At 45.0% G+C, this 27,605-nt stretch overlaps 1 protein-coding gene and 1 pseudogene across 1 annotated transcript; one reads left to right on the top strand and one right to left on the bottom strand.

Moving 5' to 3' along the window:
• Positions 1 to 1,581: 1,581 nt before the first annotated feature.
• Positions 1,582 to 25,987, bottom strand: LOC149327210 (uncharacterized; annotated as a pseudogene).
• LOC149327211 (uncharacterized) lies at positions 7,317 to 10,675 on the top strand. The gene is made up of 3 exons (XM_089563172.1): positions 7,317 to 7,603; positions 8,113 to 8,218; positions 9,633 to 10,675. The coding sequence occupies exons 1-3, from the start codon at positions 7,574 to 7,576 to the stop codon at positions 10,571 to 10,573; spliced, it is 1,077 nt and encodes a 358-aa protein (XP_089419298.1). The 5' UTR covers positions 7,317 to 7,573; the 3' UTR covers positions 10,574 to 10,675.
• Positions 25,988 to 27,605: the final 1,618 nt, after the last annotated feature.

The following is a 27,605-nucleotide window of genomic DNA, read 5'->3' as shown; positions in this document are numbered from 1 at the left end:
CGCAAAAGGCACCGTGGGCTGCGCGATGTCAGTGCACGTTAAAGGGCAACTGCGCCACTTTTTGAGAATTTCGCGATACTCAAGGATTCAAATCTATATTGGCTGTAGGTAAAGCATGCTAAGTTTTTTGCACTACCATTTAAAATAGTGACGTAATCGACGATTAAATTTTGCACTTCTTCTTAAAGCAACAGTGGAGTGCGGCGAAGTTCAATGTGATGTCACGGAAGGTATGATTTCAAATTACTTCTGCCGTCAGCCACGCCCTGCCGTGCCTCGTTGGACGCTGCCAAACAACGTTCGGCGGGCTGTGCCTTCGGTGACGTTGGTTTTTTTCTTTCAAAGGCGTTTATGCGTTGGAAAGATACGGATACTTTCGATGACTTCATCATGCGTCCCTCCTTAGCGTTGTGCTCTGCGGAGAAGCTTGAAGGCCGTCGCAATTTTAATTGGTAATTACGTCACCGTTTCAAATGCTAGGCCAAAAGGACTTCGCATACTTTACCTGGAAGTTTCACAAATTGACCCTTTTAAGCTCGTCGATTTCTAAAACCTATGCAGTTGCCCTTTAAGGATCCCCAGCTGGTAGAATTTTATCATTGTGCCTGCATGTCAGTGCCCTTTATTTTTAAGTTGCCCCAGTATAAAAAAACTCATTTTCTTCATCAGGATTCTTGCCTGCTTTGTGCCATATATAAATGTGGGAGGAATGGCATTTCATTGATATATGGTGCCAAAATATTTCACGCCTGTCGCAGGACGGGTATTGTATGCTTTGTAAGCAGGTGTGAGTGCTGACGCTGTGACTTATGTTTCGATTGCAGTTGAGGAGCAGCATCTTTGATCTTCGCCCTCGTGGAAATGTGGCCAGGGTTTGATTCCGCCCGCTTCCTGGTGTGCGACATCCCTGTATCAAAACCACTTAGCTACGACTGTGAGCGGTTGCCCCTAAACTGATCTTATTTTATCAGGAAACATGAAGGAACCAAGATTTATTTTGTACTTGGTTCTAACTGTGAAATTACTTTCAACTCATTTGCAGCTAGGTATAGCTAGAGTTGTAGTATGTATAAATCATTCACAAGAGGGAGTGGCTGGTCTTGTTCAGCTGTGTTCTCAGTGGCACATAGCAACATAACTATTGGCTTTCACAACACTTTATTTCAGCCTCTGTCATGGCAGCTGCCCACATGTATATACATCCTTTTGCAAGCTGTCACACCTCAGCATCTCCTGTTTTGTGTTGACAAGCAATGGTCAGTGCCTTCGCCAGGTCAACAGATTGATGATTATAGATTTTTATGGCGCAAGAGCATCTAAGATCAGAGAACACCATGGCACAATATATTTTCTACTTTTCAAGGCGGGGTCAAAGACCCATTTCCCAAGTGCTTCACCTTAAAGAAGCCGAGAACCAAACCAGGGGAAAGCATGTACCCATTGTATCATCGATGGATACAAGGCAGCACTGGGGATCGAATCCGGCCCCTCCCGCATGCAAGGATGCTCAACACTTGGCCACCGCTGCGGTTCGTCGGGTCAACAGCTCTGCTCGGTCAAACAGTGAGAGGCTGCGTAATTTGTGCCACGTGAAGAGTGCCTAGGTATTGCACTCAGCTTCTGGGGTTTTGAAACGGCAACGATGTGATATAATTAGATCTTCCTTTGCTGGCCTTTCATAGCCACTGGACATAGAATTAGTCGGCAGGGTCTGGTAACTGTCGAAGCTTTCCCTGTACGAATGTTCCTTGCAGTGGGATACTGAGCTTTGCAGCAAGGCATCGACGTAATCTGCAAGGAGATATAGTGCATTTATTTATTTATCTCCTTATCAATAAAACAGGGCTCTCAGTTTCTGGTGCATAGCAGGTACGAACACAGCGCTGTTCGTTCTTTCCGCCCTTCCTTTTGTGCTCTTCTTCTTTGGCCTACGGCCGTTGCGCTAGTGTCTACGAACATGTTCCAACTACAGTATCCTTGCTGTTTCACATCACAATCCCCTGTACAGCATTTATACACCACATTACTCTATTCTAGCTTGTTTTGATCCTTGCCCTTTAGTTAAAGTTAGTGGACTTAGCAGCTGCTTTTATTAAACAGCCTAGAAATGAAGGGTTTGATTTCTGGAGCAGATACAGCCACGTTCAGCCAATAAAAATTGCTCATTAGCATGACACTGTTTTGTGCACTGCATTTTCAAAGTGGACATTGAGTTTCCCACAGGTTTAATGACCACTTACCATACGTGAGCTTCTCTTTCAAGGGGGGATACTGTGAAATGCCCTTTCCTTGCTTTGGAAGACTTCACCTTCCACTGCTTCTCTCCTTCTTTGGTTTCAGCTTGTTCTCTGTAGGCGTTCTCATTGAAGTGTAGGACAGCGAGCTGGGTCCTAAAATGTATTAAGGAGATTATACGATTGCAAACCACCTGTCAGAGCTATATGTACCTTGCCTGCATCATATCCGGTGAGAAAGCATTGGCCTTAGGAGCGAACCGGATGAGCACGCTGTTGAAGGACTCCAATGAGAACGTCTGAAACTGGAGAGAGCTGGTGAAGGTCGCGTAGCAGCGGAGCAGACTGAGTGCTTTGAGGCTCATGAAGGCTTCCGAGGCTACAAAAAATAAATATAAAACTTGGCATGCATATTTCTCCATAAAGTATAGATGCTGCATATCTAGCTCAGAGTACTACAGCTCCAAGTACTACCATTTACATGTTAATTACTGGTATTGACGCCAGCGCTCGTGCAGATGGAAGCGCCTCTCAAGAAGAAGAGGAAGTGTGTGCATGTGTGAAAGTGGAAGTGATCTGGAAGCGCACGTCCGTGGGAGCCCGTGGGCGGCACCTGTAGTGCTTGTGAAGAAGAAGGACGGCACCTTACGATTCTGCGTTGACTACCGTCGGTTAAACACCATCACTAAAAAGGATGTGTATCCGCTGCCCAGAATTGACGACGCCTTGGATCGTGTATGCAACACCAGATATTTTTCTTCCATGGATTTGAAGTCTGGATATTGGCAAATTGAGGTAGACGAAAGAGACCGCGAAAAGACGGCATTCATCACTCCAGACGGGTTGTACGAGTTTCAGGTGATGCGATTTAGTCTTTGCTCGGCACCCGCGACTTTCCAAAGGCTCATGGACACCATCCTTGCGGATTTGAAGTGGCAAATTTGTTTGGTCTACCTGGACGACGTCATCGTTTTTGCCCCGTCTTTCGAGGAGCACCTTCGTCGCCTCGAGGAGGTCTTGCAGGCCATAACATCATCAGGCCTTACTCTCAAAGCCGAAAAATGCCATTTTGCTTATGAAGAGCTAAAGTTTTTGGGCCATGTCGTCAACCAAGAAGGGGTTCTTCCGGATCCTGAAAAAACATCCGCCATTGCCAATTTTCCACCGCCGCATGACCAAAAGGAAGTTCGTCGCTTCCTCGGGCTATGCGCATATTACCGCCGCTTCGTGGAGAATTTCTCTAAAATTGCTTCACCCCTTACTGATCTGACAAAAGCGCATGTACCGTTCAAGTGGGAACCTCCGCAGCAGAAGGCGTTTCAAGAGCTTCAACGCCGCCTGCAGTCACCCCCCGTGCTGGCGCACTTTGATGAGCTTGCTGACACACGGGTCCACACCGATGCGAGCAACGTTGGTTTGGGTGCTGTCCTTGTTCAAGTTCAGCGGGACCAAGAACGTGTCATCGCCTATGCCAGCCGTGCACTCTCCAAGACAGAGACCAACTATTCTGCCTCTGAAAAAGAGTGCCTCGCCATCGTGTGGGCAGTTTCCAAGTTCAGACCGTACCTTTATGGCCGATCCTTCAAAGTAGTGACCGATCATCACGCACTATGCTGGCTGACCAATCTCAAGGATCCTTCCGGCCGCCTAGCTAGATGGAGCCTCCGACTTCAAGAATTCGATATCACCGTCATCTACAAATCTGGTCACACACATGCAGACGCAGACTGTTTATCTCGTGCTCCCGTGCAACCAGCTCCGGATGATGCTGCTGACGACGAAGAAATATTCCTGAGTGCTGTCCATACCAACGATTTCTCCGAGCATCAACGCGCCGACCCCGATCTTCGCGACGTCATTCGTTATCTTAAAGGAGCCAGCAGCACAGTTCCTAAAGCCTTCAGGCGCTCTTTGTCGTCTCTCTGCATACGTAACGGTGTTCTCTTTAAGAAGAACTTCGCTGCCAACACTAGGCCGTACTTGCTGGTCGTCCGCGTGTCCCTACACAATGAAATTCTTCACGCCTGCCATGACGAACCAGCTTCCGGCCACCTTGGGATTACTAGAACACAAGCCAGAATTCAAGAGAAGTACTACTGGCCGCGCCTGGGTCATGACGTTGCACACTACGTCCGCACTTGCCGGGATTGCCAGCGCCGTAAGGTCCCGCCCGTGAAGCCAGCCGGATTCCTCAAGCCCGTTGAGCCGCCTTCGCAAGCATTTCAACAAGTCGGCATGGACTTGCTGGGACCTTTCCCTACAACAGGCTCCGGGAAAAGGTGGATAATAGTAGCCACTGATTATCTCACGCGTTATGCAGAGACAGCATCCCTTGCGAATAGCACCGCCCTCGAAGTAGACCAGTTCTTTGTGCATCAAATCGTCTTACGTCATGGAGCTCCACAAGTTTTGATTACGGACAGAGGGGCTGCCTTCTCCTCTGAGCTCTTGCATTATATTCTAGTTTTTAGTCACACCAGTCACCGTAGGACGACTTCTTATCATCCCCAAACTAACGGACTGACGGAACGTCTAAAGAAGACGCTTACAGACATGCTTTCCATGTACACAGTAAAAAATTTTACACCCTTAAGGGTGCTTAAAAGGTGCTCCGGCAATGTGCACCCTTTGGTGCACCTTTATAACACCCTTATTTTGCCCTATACACCCTTCATCACTGTCTGAAAGGGTGCTATTCCTCCAAGCACCCTTCATTTTGCGTAGGGTGTAGAAAGGGTGTAAGGAGGCTACTTGTAATGACCATATATTTAAGTATATACTGCTTTTCAAGGCTCGTGTGTACCAGAGGTACAACTAAAAAAGCGGTAGCCACGCATAAAGATTCGCCATTTAACATTACTTCGAACAGATACGCATATCTTTACATCTGGTTGGCAAAAAACTGCCACTTAAACACAAGTGTTTCCTCAAGCAGTTTTTAGAATTGTGTAACACATATGCGCACTACCAGTCTGCCAGAATCACTTACGCTGAACAGATCATTGAACAATTTGCTCTTGATTACATCTCTTCAGTACTCTGTCATATTTAAGTGCCTTGAATTGATTTTCTGGCATTATTGTAAAAAGAAATATAATCTGAGGACCTCATCTAACACTACAGATGACAATGGGTGAAATCTATTTCATAAAAAATGATTTTAATCACCAGAAAAGTGAAGCATGAAAAGTAGAAACAAGACCAAATGCAGCATATTACACTGCAAACATTCACAGAAAAATTAACTTTGTAATTGAGGAACATGTGATAATAAAAAAACGTTCAGTAAGTGCAATGCATGTGTAGAAGCATGCAGCAAGCAGTTTAGAATGTCATGCTGAAAGCTTAAAAATTGCTTTGTCCTGGACCTGCAAGCATGCTTTTGTGGTGCAAGCTCGAAAAGTGTTTGTTTCTGTATAGGTATCAAAAATGATCCCATGTGGTTCCGTGAGAAACATTCTTTATAATCACACATTTATATAATCCAGTAAGCAGGATGTTGCTGCAAGCCGACTTGGCAGTAAGATGCGGAGGATGTCTGATTAATGTTCTTGCCTTTGGAAGCAACAGCAGCGCAAGCAACAGGTCGTTAATCCGCGCGTTTCTACCAGTGGTAATTGCTGGCAAGCGCTGAAATTTCCTCGGGCACCGAGACGGCTGATTACCCAATTATATCAGCAAAATTAAAATAAAAAGTAGGAAAAGAAACTTTTTCACATCGAAACCGAAACAGAAACTGATTGTCACCGCCAGGTGGCTGCCGGTAGCTGTTTATCTGTATAACCATCATGGCGGTTCGGACGGTGCGACGTAGGGTGCCTCGATGCGCGCGCCCTCTTGGAGGGTGGTGCCATTCTTTGAAGGGGCGAACGCCGCCTCCGGAGCGGCAGCGGCCATTTCGCTCCCCACGCGTCGCCGCGGCTGCTTGGGAGAGGCACGTGCGCGGCGTTTTCTGGGACAAAATGCCCGGGTGTTGCGTGCCCCAGTGCACGAACCACTCACGAAATGAGTGGAAGATGTACCGGTTCCCTAAAGAACCGAAAAGACGGCTTCTCTGGCTCGTAAAAATCAAGCGCGACAAGTGGCAACCCACGGACCGCTCGTGTGTATGCAGCGTAAGTTATGCTTCTTCTGTATTCGTAGTTATTCTTTCATTTGCATGCTTTATACCGTAGCGTTTGTCAGTCTTGGATCCTAGATATCTGGCGCATATGCTTGCGTGTTTAACTCGTTTATTTCTGGGCAACACGACATGCTTAGTTCTTATAATCTCTTGTTGTACATGTAGTACTGCGAGCGCGTAAAGATGTGCGCTCTTTGCTACCGGATCCTTGTGCAATTTCTTTTTTGTGCGCAGTGGAACGTAAGGGGAGCTCTAAGTTACCTTTTATGCTATGACATACAGAGCGCTTTGAGGAATTTTCTCGGCGTTGTATTCTTGTGCCGCTGTCCAACTCAGACGGTGTGCGTGCGTGCGCGCGCCCGTTTGTGTGTGTGTGTGTGTGAGAGAGAGAAAAAGAAATGAGGCGTATGACCAAGCAAGACGCATGTGTGGCCATGACAATCATGTCAGGACTCGTTATGACTAGTTTACTAACGGCTAATTGGTAGTTACTGCATGTATAAAGGCACGCTTAACTTGGTGATCGATATGTGTTTTGTGATCACGCTTGTCTAGACATTCGCTTTTCTTTCCCCATTCGATGACCGGTGAATTATCTGAACATCTGACTGGAGATGAGTGACGAGGATTTCATGACTACGGAGCCCTTTAACAACGGAAATTTCTTAATGGTGATGACAGGATCAGACGAAAGAGAAAGCTGTTTCATTGAAGCTCCACAAAATTTGTGGACAGCATGATCGAAAGCGGGAAGTCGTGAAAAATCCAGGATTGACTTACAGCATTGCCTTCTTGCGCGCACATATATGAGTGCAACGTTTTATTTTTAAAGGAATTTCTTAGCTCACTGCCCATGTTCCACCTAGCAGCAAAGGCAAGAACCTTTAGTATCTTAACATGGGAAGCACACATCTCTTCAGTGTCCAATAATTTCCTCGCACTCTCCCCGTTTTTTTTTTTTTCAGAAAGAAGTCGACGGTCTTTTGCCTCTTTCTTAGTATATCTTAACAAGCACCTGAATTTCACTTATAACTGTTTGGGCATATCCCTGTTTGTGTTACTTATTTTTAGCTGTTTAGAATGTTAGTGTGAAGCCCTCTCAATTTAAACATTAATAAGTTTGTCTGATCATTGCATGTTTCTGTGTTACAGGCACATTTTGAAGAAAGCGCCTTTGAGCAGAATAGGGCTGACGGGTGGAAAAAATTGAAGCCCAATGCTGTGCCAACGCTTTTTTCCTTCAGAGGTATAATAAGCCACATATTTCTACATTAACGAAAGTTTGCAACGCTTCTTTCCTAATCCTATTGCTTCTTTCATTCTTAGCCTGATTGTTCTAACTTAGTACTGTAATGACCGGCCATTTGTAGACTCACGTGGAGCGATTATTTTTTTTTTCATCATACTGCAGACCCAGTGAAGGGTCCTAGCAAGAGGGGTAACAATTTCAGAACAAAACACAAAAGCATAAAGTGCAAAAACACGAACATAAAATTCACACAAATGTTTCTTCAGAGAATTAGGCGGCTCACATTACAGTAAGACTCTTCATACCTCCGGTCAATAGAATAGCTCGTTTTCATTTTTTACAGGGAGGTAAATCAGCCGCGCCTTCCGCCCAGAAGCATGATGCTGACAATTTTGCATTTTATTTAATTTTATGTCTAAACGTAGCAAGACTTGGAGCATGCTCGTTCGTAATGATAAAATAATGCACCATCTGATTTGCAGCATGTGTGGCCTCTCTTTTTTCAGCGATGCCTAAGCACAGGAAGCCGCCAAAGGAAAGGTTACAAGGGGTGCCTGCGGCAGCAGAGCAAAGGGGCACTCTGCAGCATCAACAGAGTGCTTCTGATACCACATCAACAGAAATTCAGGACCAATACGTCAACGACATGGCTGATATGCCACACACGGCAAATCAAGAACTGCAGCCATTGCCCAGTGACGACAGGGAGACGGCTCAAAGTCAGATGAACAACTCACCTCGCCCAAGTTCCATTCCAGAAACTTCAATACCCGCCACAGATGATTCCCTGCAAGTTGCCTGCGCACTTCGTGCAACCCGTGCAGAGAAGTGCAGTAACAGCTCATGTGCTACACTTAATAAACAGCTAGAGGACATGAAGAAAAAATACGCGAAACTTAGCGAAGTTCACAGCAAAACAAGTGCTACAAATAAGTCAATTAAAAGGAAGCTTCAAAAAATGGAAAAGGCCAGCGAAATGTTACGAAAAAAACTGAAGTTCCTAAATCAAGACCAAATGCGAGCCCTGTCTCGGAACAGCAACAAAGGTTCCACCTGGTCGTCCAAAACAATTAAACAAGCCCTTCAGATCAAATTTGCGAGTGGAACTTCAGGCTACGAAACCCTAAGAAGACTTGGGTACCCACTGCCTTCTAATAGGACTCTTGTCCGTCGTCTTCAGGGACTCAAGTTCCTACCAGGAATCTTAACTGAAGTGATTGACGTTCTCAGAGTAAAAGCAGAGGGCATGGAAGATATTGAAAAAGATTGTGTGCTTTATCTCGATGAAATGGAAATTGCACAAGGGTATGACCTCGATCGTGCTGAAGACATTGTGTTTGGAGGGAAAACATTTCCAGCAGTTCCAGATGAACCTGCATGTCATTGCTTAGTGTTTATGGTCGGAGGATTGAACACAAGGTGGAAGCAGGTAATCGCATACCATTTTACAGGAAGCTCTGTCGACGGGGGTCTGCTTAAGAGTTTTGTTCTGGAAATCGTGCAGCTTTGCGCTGACATTTCTCTTAGAGTGCTTGTGGTAACCTCTGATATGGGAGCGTCCAACAGAGCTATGTGGCGCGAGTTAGGTTTTTCTAGCCATAGGAATTCTAACACTGTGTGCTCAATCCCTCATCCGATGCTTCAGGGAAAGGAACTCTTTTTCACTGCGGACGCGGCTCACGTGATAAAAAATATCCGAGGTCAGCTTTTAAACTCTATTGACTTTACGCTGAGCGATGCAACTGTCTGCCAACATAGCTTACCCTCAAACAAAGTCAAGCTGGAGCACGTGCGCGCTGTCGTAGAATACGACTCTAGCAAAGAGCTGAAAATTGCACCCAAACTTTCTGAAGCTCATGTCAGCAAAGGCCACTTCACAAAAATGAAGGTCGGCATAGCAGTTCAGTTCTTCAAGGAATCCCCAGCCGCCATTCGTTGCCTAATAAGAAAGTGCTCGAACCAGAAGCTGAAACCACAGCATGGTTCCTGGAGCTCATCGCAAAATGGTACAAACTGATGTCCTCACGACATCCGTCAGTTGCACTTAGTTGGCAAGATATGGCAAAGTACCATGAAGCCTTGCACATGTTGCGCCTGGCAGTGGACACAATTCAAGGCATGCAGATGGGCAGCACATCCCAGTGGAAGCCCTCACAGGCAGGTCTCATGATTGCAACAACAGTTGTCCTTCGTTTGCAAGATATTGTGCTTAAAATGGATGGCTACAAATTCTTTCTCACCGGGAGACTGCTACAGGACTGCCTGGAGAATCTTTTTTCTGTTGTGCGTCACAGGAAACCCGTTCCAAACGCGTATGACATGAAATGTGCTTTGAAACTTGTATGCGTCAGTCAGTTTTTGCACACACCAGCAACCTCAAGCTATGAAACGGATGATTCTGAGTACCTGCTTGATATGATTTCACAAGGAAAAAAAGAGTACGTTGGAGATGTTGAAGAGGAAATTGACGATGGGGAAATTCTGTTCATTGAAGCACTGACTTCAATTGAGTGCAGTATTTTGCATCATATTGGCGGATTTGTTGTGAAAGGAATTTTGAAGAAAACGAACTGCGAGCAGTGCAAGGCTGCAATGCTTGGCTCGACGAACCATGAGCATGCATATTTAACTGCACTGAAAGAGTACGTCCAAGATGGTGAGAACTTGTGTTATCCGAGTGGTGCGGTTATGAGCCTTCTTCAATCCTGCGAAGAGCACTTTAAAGGAATCACGTCCTGGACAGACAATCTGTTCACCCTTAAGTCCCCTCTAAAGGCTGTCACAGAATATTTAAACAAGAACACACGATTCACTATGGAGGCCTGTCAGCAACACAAGGATTCTCTGGCAAACATACTGATATCAAGTTATGCAAGAGTACGGCTACGCATTCACCTGCGTCAGCTCGAAGCTGCGAGAGTCAATGGGCATGGAAGCAAGACATGCGCTGCAGTTAATTTGCAGTGAGTTGTAGCGCTTGTTTTTGACATTTTAAGGTTTCCGACCAAATAAACAAGCTATCACATCGGAAATCGCTAATTATCGGATGCAGTTTCTTTTTTCATTGTTCAGAAACCGTTTGGCTGCTTTATTTTAGCGGCATCGATATCTGATTTATAGTAGTGAGCAGTTTACATTATATTGCTGCATAAGATATGCTAAACAGGGCTTATAGTCCGTGACTGCGTGAGTCAAAATTTAATGCTATAGAAACCATATGTGTGAAGCACCAAGTAATCTGGCATGTATTAAAAAGTTTGTTTATCTCCATCTGCATATCGAAAGTAACGCGAAAGAAAGGAAAACGAAATTCAGAATAGCTATGGGAATGCTTTTCTGAGCATAAAATAGCCGTAAAGTACTATATTGTGTAATGTAAAATGAAAGAACATGCCTATATGTATACTCAAGCTTAACACAAAAATGTTCCAGAAGTCGTTTATTTTGTAGTATTAGCGAGTAATGCTCCGCAAAAATTATAAATCACGTTTGAAACTACAAAGAAACATTAAAAGTGGCCCGGATGTGTTCGCTGGGCGGTATATGGCGCTCGGCTGCACGGGCGCGACACAGCCGCGGCGGCCGAGTTTCGATAGAGCTGAAAAACACAGTGCCTTGTACTAGGTCGATATCGGTGCATGTTAATAAAAACCTGAGGTGGACGAAATTTCCGATGTCCTCCACCACGGCTTCATAACAGCCGATGTCGCGAAATTACAAAAACCGTGAATGTGACACTGGCTGGCTCGCCGCCCTTGGCTGCGTACGGAGCGGGCATCCTAATGGCGGACGTCGTAGCAGACGACGCGGTTGTCTCCACCCTGCACGGCGGCGGCGGGAGGAGCGCGCGCATCGAGGCACCCTAGTGCGACGCCATGTGCGACGCGCTTCGACGGTTGTTAAAATTCGCTACTTGGATTGTGAGCCGTCGTGAAATGTGTTGTGGTTTGCGTGTGTTTCTTCTTGCACAAGGGTGCACAATCGCGTAGTGCTGTCGACATACCCTAGTCGAGGAAAAGGGTCATTTTTCTGGTCTCTAACTTTTCAGTCTGTGCGCTTTGTGCAGTGCTGGATGGGTGTCCGGGCACAAAGATGCGTGGAGTGTAGCGGGTGAAAGGTTCGAAATGAGGCCTGGAATATTTTTTTCTCTGTGACTACGTGGTAGAGTGTGCCGGCTACGCAGCACTCGTGCTGAACTCGCGCTGGTTGGTGTAGTGCCCGTGACACGAAGGCTAACAGCGTTCTGCACGACTACGCAATCGTCTGAAAAGGTAAGCAGTACTCTTGTGCATTATCCGAAGCATATAATGCTCGAACGGTGACCTGTCGTACTGCTGCATTATTCGTGTTCAATGCTCTAAAAAGCGTTTAAGGCGCTTGTTTGTCGCTGGCTGGCCAAATGTCGCCGCGGTGAGTTGCTCTGCCAAGAATTGTCGGTACTTGTTTTGGCAAAGGGGATGCTACCGTGCGTGCGCTAGCTTTGCATGATTTTAGTATGCGCGTGAGCCTGTTTGCGCGTTTTTTTTCTTGTTGAGCACAGGTTTTTCAACGTATATGACTCGTTATAAGCGTTTCTGCCCATGCTTGTTCACACCACCGCGCACGTTTCAAGGATCGGCACTTTGGCTGCGCGTAAAATGTATGACTGTCTTTCGAGATAGCGTTGGCACTTTGAGGACGCGGGGATTCAAACACTTTCTATGCGCCGCGGTTTTTGCTTGGTGCTAGGCTGTTGAACCTTAGGTCGTGGGGTCGATCCTCATCGCAGTAACCGCATTTCGATTGAGGTGAAATGAAAAAAAGAATGCCCCTGTGCAGTGCGATGTCAGCTCACGTTAAGAAATTCTAGGTCGTCTAAATTAATCTGGAGCCCTCCAATACTATCAGTGCCCATTTTTTGCGTCTGAATTCAAGCCCCACAATATCCAAAGCACTGTCTCAGGTTGCAGTTACCAACTAAAGTTAATTTCCGGCCCTCAGGATTTAATTTTTAAATCAGTATGTGAACATCTTTTTTTCTATGATGCCGATCGCGTTTCTGGTTACCCAGAGTATAGGATCTTGCATTTTGATCACTCTGCTTTAGTTGGAAATTGGTTTTTGAGAAAAGGAAGTGGCGCAATAATTGTCTCAGTTATTACGATGTTTATATCTACGCGTTCGAACGGCCGTTTGCAGATTTATTTTCCTCATAGCAAGAATCCTTTATTATTGCTAGGGGAACTGATGCATTTGTTGAGGCGTATACTTGGGCAAGTATATTTTTCCTGATCTTTTTACATTCATGCGATATTCACTGTCGGACCGAGTTCGCATGCTTGTGTCTGTATTCCTGTCACACTGATAATGGGAAATTGGTATCTATCTGCAGGTGGCACATCTGTCTTCCAGTACGAGTCAATGGCATGGATTTTGTGGCCACCATATGGAATCAAAAGCTGTGTTGTAAGTTGTTACTGCATTGTGCTTTGTTTTTGTGGTTGTCATGAAGTGTTCTTTTACTTTCATTGCTCTTTTCCTTAATGGTTCTGCTTGGAACAGTTTGGATAGTTCTGGCCTCAGATGTTTATATGAGTAATATTATTTGGTCGTTAGAATAGGCCTGTTGCAGGCCATTTGAAGTTTTACATCCAAAATTGGTCTTCTTTTAAATGTTGCATTCTATGCATGAAGTGCGAAATGTGTGCATTTTTTCGGCTACATTGTGTGATACTTTTTCGACTATGAATATTAACATTATGACGCATGCGTGTTAACTTAAATATGTGTTGTTGTGCCACTCATCGCAGGTCACAGATGTAAAAAAAAAGTGGACACATGAGATAACTGGTTTCATTACTGCTGTCTTGTTTCTGCTAAGCATGGAGAGGTGGGCTATTTGGTTCTGGGTAGAATTATGAGACATCATTCGAGTGTACAAAAACACATAAACAAAAAGAGTAGACACCACGAACCCCGGACTTCAGCTGAGGTTTATTCCATAACATGGGCTTTTTACATGCAAAGTGGTTCTAATGATCCCTGGGGCTGAAAAGTATTTCCTCGACCAGGTAACAATTATTCAAGGTTAGGCGGAAGGGTATCTTGCCACTCAAGCTGAACGCATCGGCCTGCATGCATGCCAAGCGTGCAAGTTTAGCACTTGGAAGAGCTGGGAAATTTTTGAAGCCGTTTGTATCTCTGCTGAAAAAGAGAATTATGTCAGCAGCCCTTCTGTAGCACTCCGGAAAAAGGAACTAGATTATCTCAAGGCAAATGTGTTTGTTGGGTCAGCCAGGGAGGTGATGCATAGGCGTGCCGATGTGTTGAATGTGTGTGGCAAGGTACCTTTGTCCCTATGTTTTTTTGTGTGTTTCAGTTTTTGCCACCATGAATAATTATCTGGTCGCGGATATACTTCTCAGCCCCAGGGATCACGAGTACACCTTTGCACATAAAAAGCCTGTGTTGTGGAATAAGCCTCAGTTGAAATCCGGCGTCCATGGAGTTATTATCTTCATCTGTGTAATTTTGTGTGCTGGAATGATGTCTCATGATTCTCCCTTGTTTTCAGTGAATAAGGAGGGCCCCTGGCATCTCTTTTTTGTGTGTGATGGTTATAACAAAGTGGCTGCTCATAAACTGACATTTCGGGCTTAATTGAAGAATACTTGGGAATTTATGTCTTCACAGCATGTCCCATGGGTGCTTTCTTGAGAAAATCAGTTATTTGTTGCCCATTTTACTGCATTAACCATTACTCATCATGTCTCAGAACTCATTGATAATCACAAGCTTTCGAGTACCTGAGTTATGGGTCAGAAGCCTTCTTACATACTTTAAACTACTAAGGATGTGTGGAACCACATTTTACGAATAAATTTTAGCCAATCCAAACCTCTTGGTTTTATCCCTGACAACCTGAAGCCAACCTGTCACCCATTAAAACTGGAAACCGTTCTGACCCCTCAAACTGTTCTCCTATTTTATTGATGTGCATTTCACATAAACTGTTAGAGCACGAAATGAGTCTGCATATTACTTGCCACCATAATTCAAACTAATTTTTGTATACCAGTCATCACAGCTCCCATTCTATTTACTTATGTGGAATCCAACTTTTTGAATTTACAACAGATTTTCACCCAAATTTAGATTATTTTAGGCGAGTGTCATCGACTTGAATTTCTCAATATAACCTTTTAGCTACGCTCTCATGCCTGAGCCTTCATTCTTTGATATTAGCGTAGATTCATTGCTTCCTGTTGTACTGCTTGTCTTATGAAGCCCAGTATATCAATATGCAAAATCATACGGCATCCCTCATATCCTGAGTCACTTTGGAATGTTAAACTCGCATAAACCAAACCAAGCATATTACCAAAGTACACTAATATTAGCCATTCAATAACAGTCCCTGTCTTTATGTCCCAACCATGTTATTATGACTGCATTATTCAGAAGAATGCCCCAACTATCCTAGCTACCCCGACTGTATTGACTTTTGCAAGACGGATGAATGGGCTTGTTGGTAATTCATCGTGACAAAACAGTGCAAAGAAGACAATAATGAGGAAGAAATGCGACGGCACGAGCGCTGACTTTCAGGGAGGTTTTTTGGAAAGCACGTCAAAATATATACATTGTGGCCTAAAAAAAAAGAGTGATGAAAGGGCGCCTTGTAACATTCACATTGGATCTGGATTCACATTGGATCTGTCACATTGTTCACATTGGTTCTTTCCAATACACCTTGTTGAAAGTCAGCACTCATGCCGTCGTATCTATTTCTTCCTCAGTCCTTGTCTTGTCTGCGTTTTTTGTCACAACGTATTGACATCCTTTTCCAGCTCTAGGGTTAATGGTATGGAGAAACCTTAACCAAATGCAGCTCCACAAGCTTGGAGCATGTCACAATGCATGCTGCTGGCACCGCAAAGGTACTCGGGTTCATCAGGAGATGCCTAGGCCTGTGTGCTCTTGCCATGCTGTGCAGTTTATGCACAAAAATTTTGACTCCAAACTGAAGTAATTATTAGCTCTTCCAAATTTGCGCCAAACTGTTTCAAGCTATGCCACCAACTCCCTTAATCCAGCAGCGACACTCGGTACAGATTATGTGTAATCAGTCATCTCACTTGACCACCAGACATTACTGCATAAAAGGGGAAATTGCTCGTTTAGGTGTATTCCATATACTCTGCATTACTTTTCCACAACTTTGTTAACTTTTGCTGCCCTGCCCCAAACCAGGACGCCACCACCACTAATTCAAGAATTTTTTCCTGTTCCCATTGAAGAATAAATGGGCTACCTCACCACATTTTCATTCCATGTGGTCCCTCAAAATTCAGGAAATAAGTGATGTCACTTGGAGCATTGATACTGGTTTGTTTTACGTTTTGTTTGCTGCTGTTTTTATTTTTTCGCAACTGATATATCATGAAGTGTATGCCTCTTTTCTGTCTTAATGTATCGTCTGCGACGTCTCAGCTGTGCTAGTGCTCTCACCTTTATGATGTTACCTTTATATTGTCCCTCTTATTAATACCCCACTAAAAGCCGTCAGAGAACAATAAAAATATGACTTTTTTGTATTTTGCTCATTATGGCACACATCACGCTTATTTGTAGGGACATAGGCAAGACCTTTGTCTTGCGGTGGTGCTAGTTATGCTGCTGATGATGATACTTAATGATGAGCGTATGATATATGGAGTATGAACCTCAAATTATTTTTCTTTTTGAGTGTGAATAGCTTCAGTGGTTCTTGATTTAGGCTCACTTTATTCCTGTGGCCACAATACAGTGCTTACTCTTTTAGCACACTAATACAGGCAAGGAAAAAACTTGTGGATCCTAATTTTTTCACTTGAATCTTTTCTGCAGAGTGCATCGCCCAGTTTTCCAATGCCCTCATGCACCGGCAGTACATCAACAAGGCTCTTTCATGGGGCCCAGCTGCATTGACAAGTGGTAAAGAAGAGCAAGAGGAGCATGAAGACAAAATAAAACTGGCTCTACAAGCTTCAGCTTTTTCGAAATTTTTGGATGTCTCATTGTGACAGATGTAACGTGGCCCCATGGCCCCTGCCCCAACATCTCCCAGCCGTCCAAATGTCGCCAGCAGTCCACCATGTTTTCCATTACCATTTCCAATAGGGTTGCGAACGGTCACAGGAACACACCTGCCATATGGGAAACATCCTTCCTTGAAGGGTCCAGGTTCAGCGTGCCTAGCAAAAGGGTGTGCTCCCAGCCACACCCTACTTTGAAGGGTGTAGGTTCAGCACCCCTAGCAATAGGGTGTGGTCCCAGCACCCCACTTGGAAGGGTGCAGATGCAACACCCCAATCAAAGGGGTGTCAATATACTCATCCCTAGGGTGCTCCCCATGCGACAAGCCATTTACACCCTTAGGGGTGTAAAATGTTTTACTGTGTACGTGGACGTGGAACATAAAACCTGGGACGACGTCCTGCCCTATGTCACGTTCGCGTATAATACAGCCGTACAAGAAACCACCAACATGACACCATTTAGCCTCGTTTATGGCCGTCAGGTGACGACAACACTCGATGCCATGCTGCCCCATGACGAAGACCACCCAAATGACGACGCTGCATCCTTCTTACAACGCGCCGAAGCTGCCCGCCAACTCGCACGGCTTCGCATTCAAGATCAACAGGGCCAGGATGCGCAACGCTACAACCTACGGAGACGGCTTGTTGAATACCTCCCAGGTGACCTCGTCTGGTTTGGTCCCCAATCCGACGACGCGGCCTAAGTGAAAAGCTCTTGCGCCGCTATTTCGGTCCTTACCGAATTGTGCGACGCCTTGGAGCCCTGAATTATGAAGTCGTCCCTCACGAGCCCCAACAATCTCGCCACCACCCCCACCCCGAGGTGGTCCACGTCGTTCGCCTGAAGCCCTACTACGAAAGGGCGCACTAACTCTTCTCGAGACCACCCCTGCGCCCGTGGCGGCATCGGGTCGATGCCTTCGCAGGGGGGGGGGGCTAATGACGCCAGCGCTCGTGCAGATGGAAGCGCCTCTCAAGAAGAAGAGGAAGTGTGTGCGTGTGTGAAGGACATCATCATCATCATCATCAAGTGGAAGTGATCTGGAAGCGCACGTCTGTTGACCCGCTGTGGACCCTCAGCCGCTGCTTACCAACGTGACAGTATAAACTGTGAATTCTGGCAAGAATACAGAGACAAACTTCGAGTGACTCTTGACCACAAAAGATTGGTGCATTAATTGTCCTTTGATCACACAATATTAGTGCAGTAATTGCGGAAAAAGGTGTGCCGAATTTTCAGGAAAGAAAATAGAAAAATCTAACCCCTACTCTTGATGCAATGCGCAAGGCATGCAAATTCTTTTTGTCATAGAGTGCGGCCCGCAGTCAGGTATCTCCTTTTTCATTGCTTTTTTTTTCATTGCAAGCTGTTCATCAGAAGCATAAAAAATAAAAACAATGTTCAGTACGAAGCTTCTTGCATCACTTACTTGGCTTCATCCAGTGCCTGTCCCCCATGGGGCCGTGCATACACTTGCGGTAGGGTCGATCATGGCCCTCGTGGACGTTGCAGATGTGGTTGAGGAAACTTCTTCACATGCTGACCACGAGGACCTCGTTGCCTTCACCGGCGCCAGCTACCCAGCATAAGTGATTCACTATGCACTGCACCCACTCTGCAATGATGGGGTACTTCTTGCTCAAAGCCCACAGCTTCTTCTTGAGGCCTAGAATGCATGGGATTATCACATTTATAAAAATGTCTTGACGTCTCCACCCAAGAGATCGCACACTACAACTCACCTTTGGCAACATGCCAAACATCAAACCAGTGTGTCATCTGTGGCCTGCTGACTCTTCAGTAGCTCCTCACACCAGGATGTCGGTCTGGAAAAGTAGACGTTCACTCCATGAACTTTGGGCTAATCAATAAGCTTCGGTCTGTATTAAGAAAACCAAGAGCCTGTAGTTTCAGCACCTCAGAGTTCTTGTTTCAATTTAGCATTTTCCCATGCCAGCAAACAAAAAGGCAGCGGCAGAAGTTAAATCAGTTTTATCCTATGCCACTGTCTGTAGTTGAGGTTGGCATATTTAAGGTTAAAGTTCACGCCATTCACAAAATTCAAACTGGCTAGTAAGTGGCGCAAGCCACTACGAAACAGTGCGTCTCGAAAGTGGATATAGATATAACTCGGAATTCTCTAAAGTTTGAATGGCTTACTGCAAGTTTAATCTGTGAAGCTTAGCGAATTCACTGTCGCTTCTATGGATATGGTTAACTAGACTCCCAATATTGGTGCTATCGCATGATTTTCAGTTTTTTCTTCATGCTACCAAGCAGCAACTGTAACAGTACCTGTGGTTAGGGAATTTACGGCGATGCCCTTCTCTTCAAGTGCATCCAAGCACTTGATGAGCCCCTGCTTTTCCATAGGCACACCGTTCGGGACCGCAGGTGACTACATAAAGGGGTGCAATAAGCTTACTGTACTGGTTCATCTCGCTGCTTGAAAGAGGAGGTATCAAAAAACTCACCTCCCCAACCTGCACTTGTGCCGTATCAATAATGCTCCCAAGCTGCATGGCCAGCACACTGTATGTTAAGTATTTGGCACTGTAGCCCAGTGAATCCCTCCGCCCATCGCCTGCTAGGTCCACCGCCACACCATTTAGGTCAACCAGCAGCAAGGCCTCCGTTGCTCAAACAGCTGCATGCAAAATCAAACATTCTAGTGTCCTCCCATGTAGTTGTGGTTCATTTTTAAAAAAGAAAAGAAGCTGACGAAAAGAGTGCTGCCGGCCACAGCAATTGCTATCTAATGTCTAAGCACCCAAGCTGGAGCCGGCAGAAATTAAAGTTAGTTAGTTAGTTATATGGGGTTTTTTGGCGCATAAGCAACTATGGCTATCATGCGCCAAAGACAAGGTTAGATGATGATATGTGAAGTGTATAGAGGTTACATTATATTAAATTTAAAACATTGGCTTTCTTTAGAAACTTACAAACAAGTGAAAACTCGACGAGTGTTTGCTCGCCTAAAAGCAATGCGGGGTGAAATGGAATGTGTTCATTGTAAAATACCGTAAAAATTTTTTTTTCGAAGTTCTTCGAGATGCGAACAAGAGATTAAAATGTGATTCACTGTGAGCTCCTCACCACACATTTCACACACAGGTTTGTCTTTTTTTGTTAATAAGAAGTTATGGGTGATGTGTGTGTGGCCTCTGCGTAAACGACATAAAATTACTTCGATAAAACGTTCTTTATGACGGCATGATTTCCATTCTTTCAAAATAGGCTTTACAGTATGCAGCTTGTTGTTTCTTTCATTTTCCCAAGAAGCTTGCCATTTGGCTCTTAGTTTGCTATGCACGAACTTCATGTAATCCCTCGGAGGCAAACCCACATGTTTCACCTCCATGGCTCTGGCTTGTGCAGCACACGTGTCGGCCCTCTCATTATCCCTAATGCCAACGTGACTGGGAACCCAGCAGAATTTTATAACATGTTTTTGTGCTGTGACCTTTACTATATTGTGTATGATGCTTCCAATCAGTGGCTCCGTGGCATTTTTGGAGTTTAATGCTGTAAGGACGCTCAGTGAATCTGTATAAATGATGCTCTTTTTGATGTTTTCATTTGCTATTTTCTGTACCGCAACACAAACGGCATAACACTCCGCGGTGAAAACTGTAGCACATGAGGGCAGTCGTACTGCATTTTCATTTTTTCCTTGTATTACTGCGCTTCCTACATGAGCATGAGTTTTTGACCCGTCAGTATAAAATGACGTGTAATTTCTGTATTTTTCTTGTAGTGCTAGATATTCTTGTATTATATGGTCGTGTGGCGTACAGGTTTTACTGAGGCGTGTTAGGGTGACGTCACACACTGTGGGGAGAGTGTACCACGGTGGTAGCGCTTCGTGTCTTGGAGCAATATTTTTGATTTCCTTTAGTGCGTTCAGAGTTTGACATTTTTCTTCGAAGCGCAAGAGCAACGGCTTAATCGCATGGGGCTTGTTGTTGAAGAGTATTCGGGATGGGCATTTCGTGACAATTAGGTAACAGAGATGTTTGGGCTGAGAAAGGATTTTGAGGATGTATGTACAAGTTAGTGCAGTTCTTCGATCTTCTAAGGAAGGTTCATTAGTTTCCACATACAGACTTGCAATTGGTGAAGTTCTGTAAGCACCGGAAGACAGCCTTAAACCAAGATTGTGGACAGGATCGAGTCGTTTTATGTAGGACGGTCTTGCTAAGCCATATACTATGGACCCATAGTCTAACTTAGAGCGAACCAGAGAACGATATATATGTAACAGGGAAGCTCTATCAGACCCCCAGCGTTTTCTTGATAGTATTTTCAGCACATTGAGGGCTTGGGAAGCTTTTTTCTTTAAGCTGTTTATATGTGGCAAGAAAGTGAGTTTTTTATCGAAAGTTATCCCTAGAAATTTGTGCTCTTGTTTGAACGGTAATGGGGTTTGGTTTAAATATAGTGTGGGGTCGGCCTGTAGGCCTCGTCTCAAAGAGAACAGAACCGCTACTGTTTTCTGAGAGGAAAATCTAAATCCGTTTCTATCTGCCCAGGTAGCCAGTTTATTTATTGTTATTTGTATTTGCCGCTCACAGGTAGGTATGCTGGAAGACGGGCATGCTATTTGGAGGTCGTCTACGTAAACTGAGTACATGATGGATTTTGGGATTACTTTTCCTATGGAGTTCATTTTGATGACAAATAAGGTCGTGCTGAGGATGCACCCTTGGGGTACACCAGTTTCTTGGATAAAAATCTGGAAGAAGGTTGCGCCTAGGCGGACTCTGAACGTGCGATTGGTCAGGAAGTCGCTCAAACAGCTCAGCATCCTGCCGCGGATACCTAGGTCCGCTAGGTCACGGAGGATACCGAACCTCCACGTGGTATCGTAAGCCTTCTCCAGGTCGAAGAAGACCCCGATACAGTGTTGGTTGTGGATGAACGCTTCCCGGACTGTGTTCTCGAAGCGGACAAGGTGATCAGTTGTGGAACATGTCTTTTTAAACCCGCATTGATGTATATCTAAAAGTTGCCAAGACTGAAGTATGAAGGTTAGTCTGATGTTTAGAATGCTTTCGAATGATTTTGCTACGCAGCTAGTGAGTGCTATTGGCCTGTAACTGGTGGGACTAGTTGGTGGTTTGCCAGGTTTTAGGAAGGGTACTATGATTGCTTCTTTCCATGCATAGGGAATTTCTCCACTCATCCATATTTTATTGAAAAATTTTAAGAGAGCCTCCTTGGCAGTCTCCGAGAGGTGAGCAAGCATGGCATAATGTATATTGTCTGGGCCTGGTGCTGTCTTTTTACCGGATGTTAGTACTGCGTTTAGTTCGTGCATGGTAATAAGGTGATTGTAGTCTTCATATATGCATGTTCTGAAGGGAAGTTCTTGTTTTTCTACTATTGTTTTGTGTTTTTGAAAGGAGTGTGTGTAGTTGGATGAGCTTGATACTGTAGCAAAATGCTCACCCAATATGTTGGCCTGCTCTTCTAATGTTGTTTGAGTACCGGGTGTTGTTAGCATTGGAAATGTGAAAGGAGTAAAATTTCCAGTGAATTTCCGCACCTGCTCCCACATTTTTTTGGATGTTATTGAGCTGTTTATCGAGGATATGTACTGTTGCCATGATGCCCTTTCTGCGTTGCGTCTAATGTATCGTGCTTTGGCTCTAGCCCTTTTGAAGGTGAGCAAGTTCCCTGCAGTGGGATATCTGCGAAGGTTGCCCCAAGCCTTGTTTTGCTGCTTTTTTGCTAATGTGCATTCATTTGACCACCAGACTTTATGTGTTTTTCGTGCAATTTCAGATGTTTGTGGGATTGCTTCTATTGCTGCAGACGTTAAGCATGTCAAAAATTTTTCATTTATTTCTTCTATCGTAAGGGTTTCGGCATATTATTTTTCTAGTGTGGCCTTCGTTCTGAAAAGTGCCCAATCGGCGAGGTGAATTTTCCATCGCCGCGGCTTAGTAGGCAGGATGGAGGTAGCTGATGTTAGCTTTAAAACCGTAGGTAAGTGATCACTTCCCCGTGGGTCGTCTAAAACATCCCAAATAAAATCATTAAAAACCGACGGTGATGCAAACGCTAAATCTAGGCAGGTCATTTTTCCAGAGCTGGGGCAGCAGTACGTTGCTTTTCCTGTGTTCATTAAACATATGCTATGTGAAAGAATAAAATCCTCGATGAGCTGACCCCTGGAATCAGTATGCTCACTTCCCCAGAATGAGGAGTGTGCGTTAAAATCCCCAATTATGACATACGGCTCAGGCAACTGTCCCAGAAGTTCTTCTAGGTCATGCATGGTAATTGTGTTGTGTGGTGGTATGTACACAGAACATATTGTTATTGTTTTATGGCTAATGATGTTTACTGCGACCGCTTCTAAGTTCGTCTTTAATGATACCTCTCTTGCAGGGACATCGCTTTGCGTAATGATAGCGACGCCTCCTGAGAGTCGGCTAGCTTGTACTCGGTCTTTCCGGAAAATATATTTTTTAAAGATGTTTGTGTGCTGTGGCCCAAGGTTCGTTTCTTGCAGGCACACAGCTGTAGGTGCCATTGTTTTGAGCATATCGGTTATGTCTGTGTAGTTTCTCTGTAGGCCTCTACAGTTCCATTGTACTGATACGCCATTGTGATAAGTTGGGGATTGGGGAAAGTTACTTATTCTCAGGAGCAGTGATTCGTGGTTTCCCTTTCTTCTCTAGGGAGTCTCGCCGCCGCTGCAGCGGTGGCGAACCAGGAGTTGTATCCATCGCCACTTTCGTGGCGCCGGATTTCCGCGGAGACGCCGCGGATGTGTGTGTTTTAGATGTCGGCGGACTTTCGCCGACATCCATATCCTCCACGGTGGACGTGGGGGATGCTTCTTGGTTGCGATGGCCCGTGGCCTTCGCATTCGTCTTTTTTGTTGGCACCGCTGAACCAGGCCCTGCTCCAGCGGCAGAGTCTTTTGGGCCAGCAGGTGCCTTCTTAGAGGGGTGGGGCGACAGGTCCAGTTCAGCTGAGCTGTTCTGGGTGTCTGTCGCCGAGGATGCCGCTGCTGAAAGTGGGGCCTGAGGGCCTCCAGCGAGGATCGCGTGGTCTTCTCGCGAAAGTTTCAGCCCTGTGGACTGTACCACCGACTTCTGTGGTGGGGACTTGGGTGTCGACACCAGGTCCACCGGATAGACCTGTGTGCCGACAGAAACTGAAGGCGGCGGCCGTCCCCGCGTCACCGCTTCAGAGTATGTCCCTTTCTGTTGGAAAGAGACGCGTTTTTTTGCTTCAAGGTAGGACAGGTTTTCTGTGGTCTTCAAAGTTATAATTTGTTTTTCTGTTTTCCAGACTGGGCACGACCTGGAGTACGCGCCATGTGCGCCATTGCAGTTGACGCATTTTGCTGTGCGTTCGCATCTTTCTTCTGTATGTGCATCTTCTGCGCATGTGACACAAGTGGGTTTACCGCGGCAAGCCAACATGCTGTGTCCAAAGCGCTGGCACTTAAAACATCGTCTCGGATTTGGTATGTATGGGCGGACTTTGCAATGGAGGTATGCGGCATGGATTCAGTCAGGCAGGGTTGTGGTATTGAAGGTTAAGACAATGTGTTTTGTCTTGATTTCTGCATTGTTTCTCCGGATGGTTATTCTTCGGGCTGCTATTACTCCTTGTTGAGCTAGTTCTGCTTCCATTTCCGCATCGGTACTCTGTAGGAGCTCATATTCAGATATGACTCCCTTCGAGTGGTTCAGGGTGCGGTGCGGGGTTACCTGTACGCTCATTTCTCCAAGATTCTGTAATGACATCAGTTTGATACTTTGTTCTTTTGTGTTTACTTCTACAAGGAGGTCTCCGGTTCGTTGCTTTTTTGCTTTGTAGTCTTTGCCTACACAACTTTTTAGGGTGTTGGCGATGACAAATGCAGATAGGTTGGCTACCGGTACATCAGTGTTTGAGTGAAGCATAAAAAACTTCGCAAACGCTTCTGGCTTCTGTGGACTTAGTTTCTTCACATCGGTGCGACCCCTTTTCGGGGGCCGATCAGATTTTTTGCAGATTTTTCCATACGGCATGTACTGACTAAGGGTTCCCAATACTTTGTCGCCTCTGATTCACCCTTATACACAGAGGAAGGTCCCGGAACTCCCCGCCTGGTAGACAGACGAGGAGCCCATCGGCCGAGGATTGACCACTTCATCGACCGCCACCGTTCAAGGTTTCTTCCCTCCACCTTTCAACCTATCGCCACGGTACGGATGACAGCTTCGGTATGGGGGCTAAGGGTCCGTGGTGGCGCCAAGCACCAACACCTCGTTACACAAGGTGCCCTTGCGGGAGAAATTAAAGGGAAAAGGAGAGGAAAGTGAGGAGAGGTATAGAGGGGAGCGACAGCAAGAAAGGACAGGGGAGAGCTTTGTACACTATTTACAAAATACAAAAGTAATCAAGTTATTAAAAGGTATTTCGTAACATCAATATATCATTAATATTTACATTTATCACATGCTCCATATTTCGATCCCGCAGTTAGAGCAGTGTAGGTGCATGCATGCCTGTTTGCATGTAGGCTGTGAAAAAGACAGGCATAGAGATTTGCTATAATACGTGTGTTACTTATGTTCATGCGCTCTTGTGTTCATTTGCTGGCACATTTTCTTAACAGGTGAAGTTTCCATTATGCATATACAACAACATATCGCCCTTTGCAATGCCAGTTTACAGACCGGGGTGCTTGTGACACTGCTTAAATTTGAAAGCGCCTAAGTGGGAAAAAAAGCCAGACCTCACTGATAGCTGGCAGAAGGAATCCCCGCTGGTAATTGCAGAAAATGCGATGTGATATCACTTGCACATTGCCACCACTGGACATCCGGGAAACAGGATTTCAGCAGCCAAGAGAAGGTTGCCAGCTGGGTTACCACCTAGAAGTGGCTGGCTTCTCCACTTTAAGTGGTGGCCTTAAGGACAAGCACCCTCCACTATCAGTAGGGTGCCCCTTACAATGAAGTCACAACAGCACACTTGGCTGCACATGCGACACATGCCCATGAACTCTCTCAGACAGCTCTCAAATACAATAAACTTCCGGTCAGTATGGACGGGTGCCTGGACATCCATTCCTTGTTCACTGCAAATAAAATACACTACATTTCATTTCGCAGCACATTCCTTTCGCTCACCTGGGCTTTCTTATGTACATATAACTTGGTATGGACCTACTCTCAGTCATGAAAACTGAGAGTAGGTCATGGTGTTTAACACTAAAGGGAACTAATATATGAAAATAAGCCTTTGCTTATTTCGCAATGCTGATCAGGAAGACTCGTCAAGAGTGGGAAAGAGGCTACCAGGCATGTTGCGCTTCTAAGTAGGTCACGTTATCTGTCTTGAGTATTAACAAACGCTTCAGCTCATGCATATGTCATGAGAGCACTCTGCATAATTCCTCAGTGTAACGTGCTGCATTCAGCACCACATCAGAAGTCTTGTTGGAGGCCTCAGTCTTGGTGCAGGCCTCGTGTTCAGTTGGCAATATAATATACCGTCAAATGCAGTGAGATCTAATGGCTAATGTGCTTTTGTATAGAAGGTAGTGCTCCTTTATGTTAACTACAAGCATACTCCGACTGCCTGAGCAGGTGATATAGTTTGGGTTAGCAGCGGCACTGTTTGCATACCTGCTGAAGGTGTCACTAAACGATGGCATGTACAGCCTTTGTCAAAAATATCCAGGCTCCATGGTTTGCTTCTTATTCGTATAACAGAACCCGCACGGCTTCCCCAAAGATAAAAAAGTTTTTTGAAGGTAAGAACAGGGGCTATTCTTACCATACAGAGATTTCGACCTTGAAGGCTGGAATAATAGTTTTTTTTTTAATTTATTGTACCCTCAGGGCCAAAGGCATTACAGAGGGGAGTGGGTTAATTAGGATAAAGAACAATGAATATAATACAGTGAAAACAGGTAATAGAAAATAAGTTTTCTCCAGATTAAAACAAACAACATTCACAAAGCGTAAATAACATAAAATCAATGTACATAACACAGTGGAAACAGATATAACACATGATCAACTTCTTTCAGAATAAACAATGTTAGCTATTGCGTCGTGAAAGGTTTTGTTATCTGCAATGGCTGCAATATCGGGGGGAAGGCGGTTCCACTCCACAGATGTGCGAGGAAGATATGACTGAAAAGAAGATTTGGTGTGGCATGTTGGGATGCCAACCTTGTGGCGGTGATCGATGCGGCGTGAAATGTATTCTGGGGGTGATATGAAATAGTCGTGAAGCGTAACGTGATGATATAGCTTGTGAAACAGTGTTAGGCGACCAATTTTACGGCGAGATTGTAACGGTGGGAGTGACACGTTAGATTTCATGGCTGTGATGCTTGCCGTACGGTTGTAATTTGAAAGAATGAAGCGAACGGAATTATTTTGGACTAGTTCCAAGGAATATACAAGGTTACCATGTGTAGGGTCCCATATTGATGCTGCGTATTCTAGTTTAGGACGTATAAGTGTTTTATAGAGTATAAGCTTAAGAGATGAGGGAGCGGCTGAGAAATTGGGACGTAAGTACTCTAACATGCGGTTAGCATTATTATTAACGCAGTCAATATGAATAGACCATGTTAAATTTTGAGTGATGTGAATACCTAGGTACTTGTATGTTTTTACCCAATCAAGAGACGTGTCGTTAAGATAATATGAAGGAAGAGCGTTAGGTGCACGGGAAACACGCAAAGCTTTACATTTATTAATGTTTAATTCATTATTCCATGTAGTGCACCAGTCTGACACAAAATTGAGGTCTGGAGAGTGTCAGTATCATTAACGTTATTTATTTCCCGAAATATTACACAATCGTCAGCAAAAAGGTGAATTTTGGAAGATATGGCAGAAGGAAGGTCATTAATATAGATTAAGAATAGGAGTGGTCTAAGGACCGATCCCTGTGGAACACCAGA

This window comes from Amblyomma mixtum, chromosome 10 (genome assembly GCF_055824585.1).
Source record: "Amblyomma mixtum isolate Tamu chromosome 10, ASM5582458v1, whole genome shotgun sequence".
Taxonomy (NCBI): domain Eukaryota; kingdom Metazoa; phylum Arthropoda; class Arachnida; order Ixodida; family Ixodidae; genus Amblyomma; species Amblyomma mixtum.
The sequence above is the reverse complement of the archived record's forward strand: the minus strand, read 5'-3'. Positions and strand labels throughout refer to the sequence as shown.

Coding starts and splice junctions, on each gene's coding strand:
- LOC149327211 (XM_089563172.1), top strand. CDS start 7,574: ATGCTGTGCCAACGCTTTTTTCCTTCAGAG. Junction 7,604..8,112: donor AACGCTTTTTTCCTTCAGAG/GTATAATAAGCC, acceptor CTCTTTTTTCAG/CGATGCCTAAGCACAGGAAG. Junction 8,219..9,632: donor CAGAGTGCTTCTGATACCAC/ATCAACAGAAAT, acceptor TGATGTCCTCAC/GACATCCGTCAGTTGCACTT.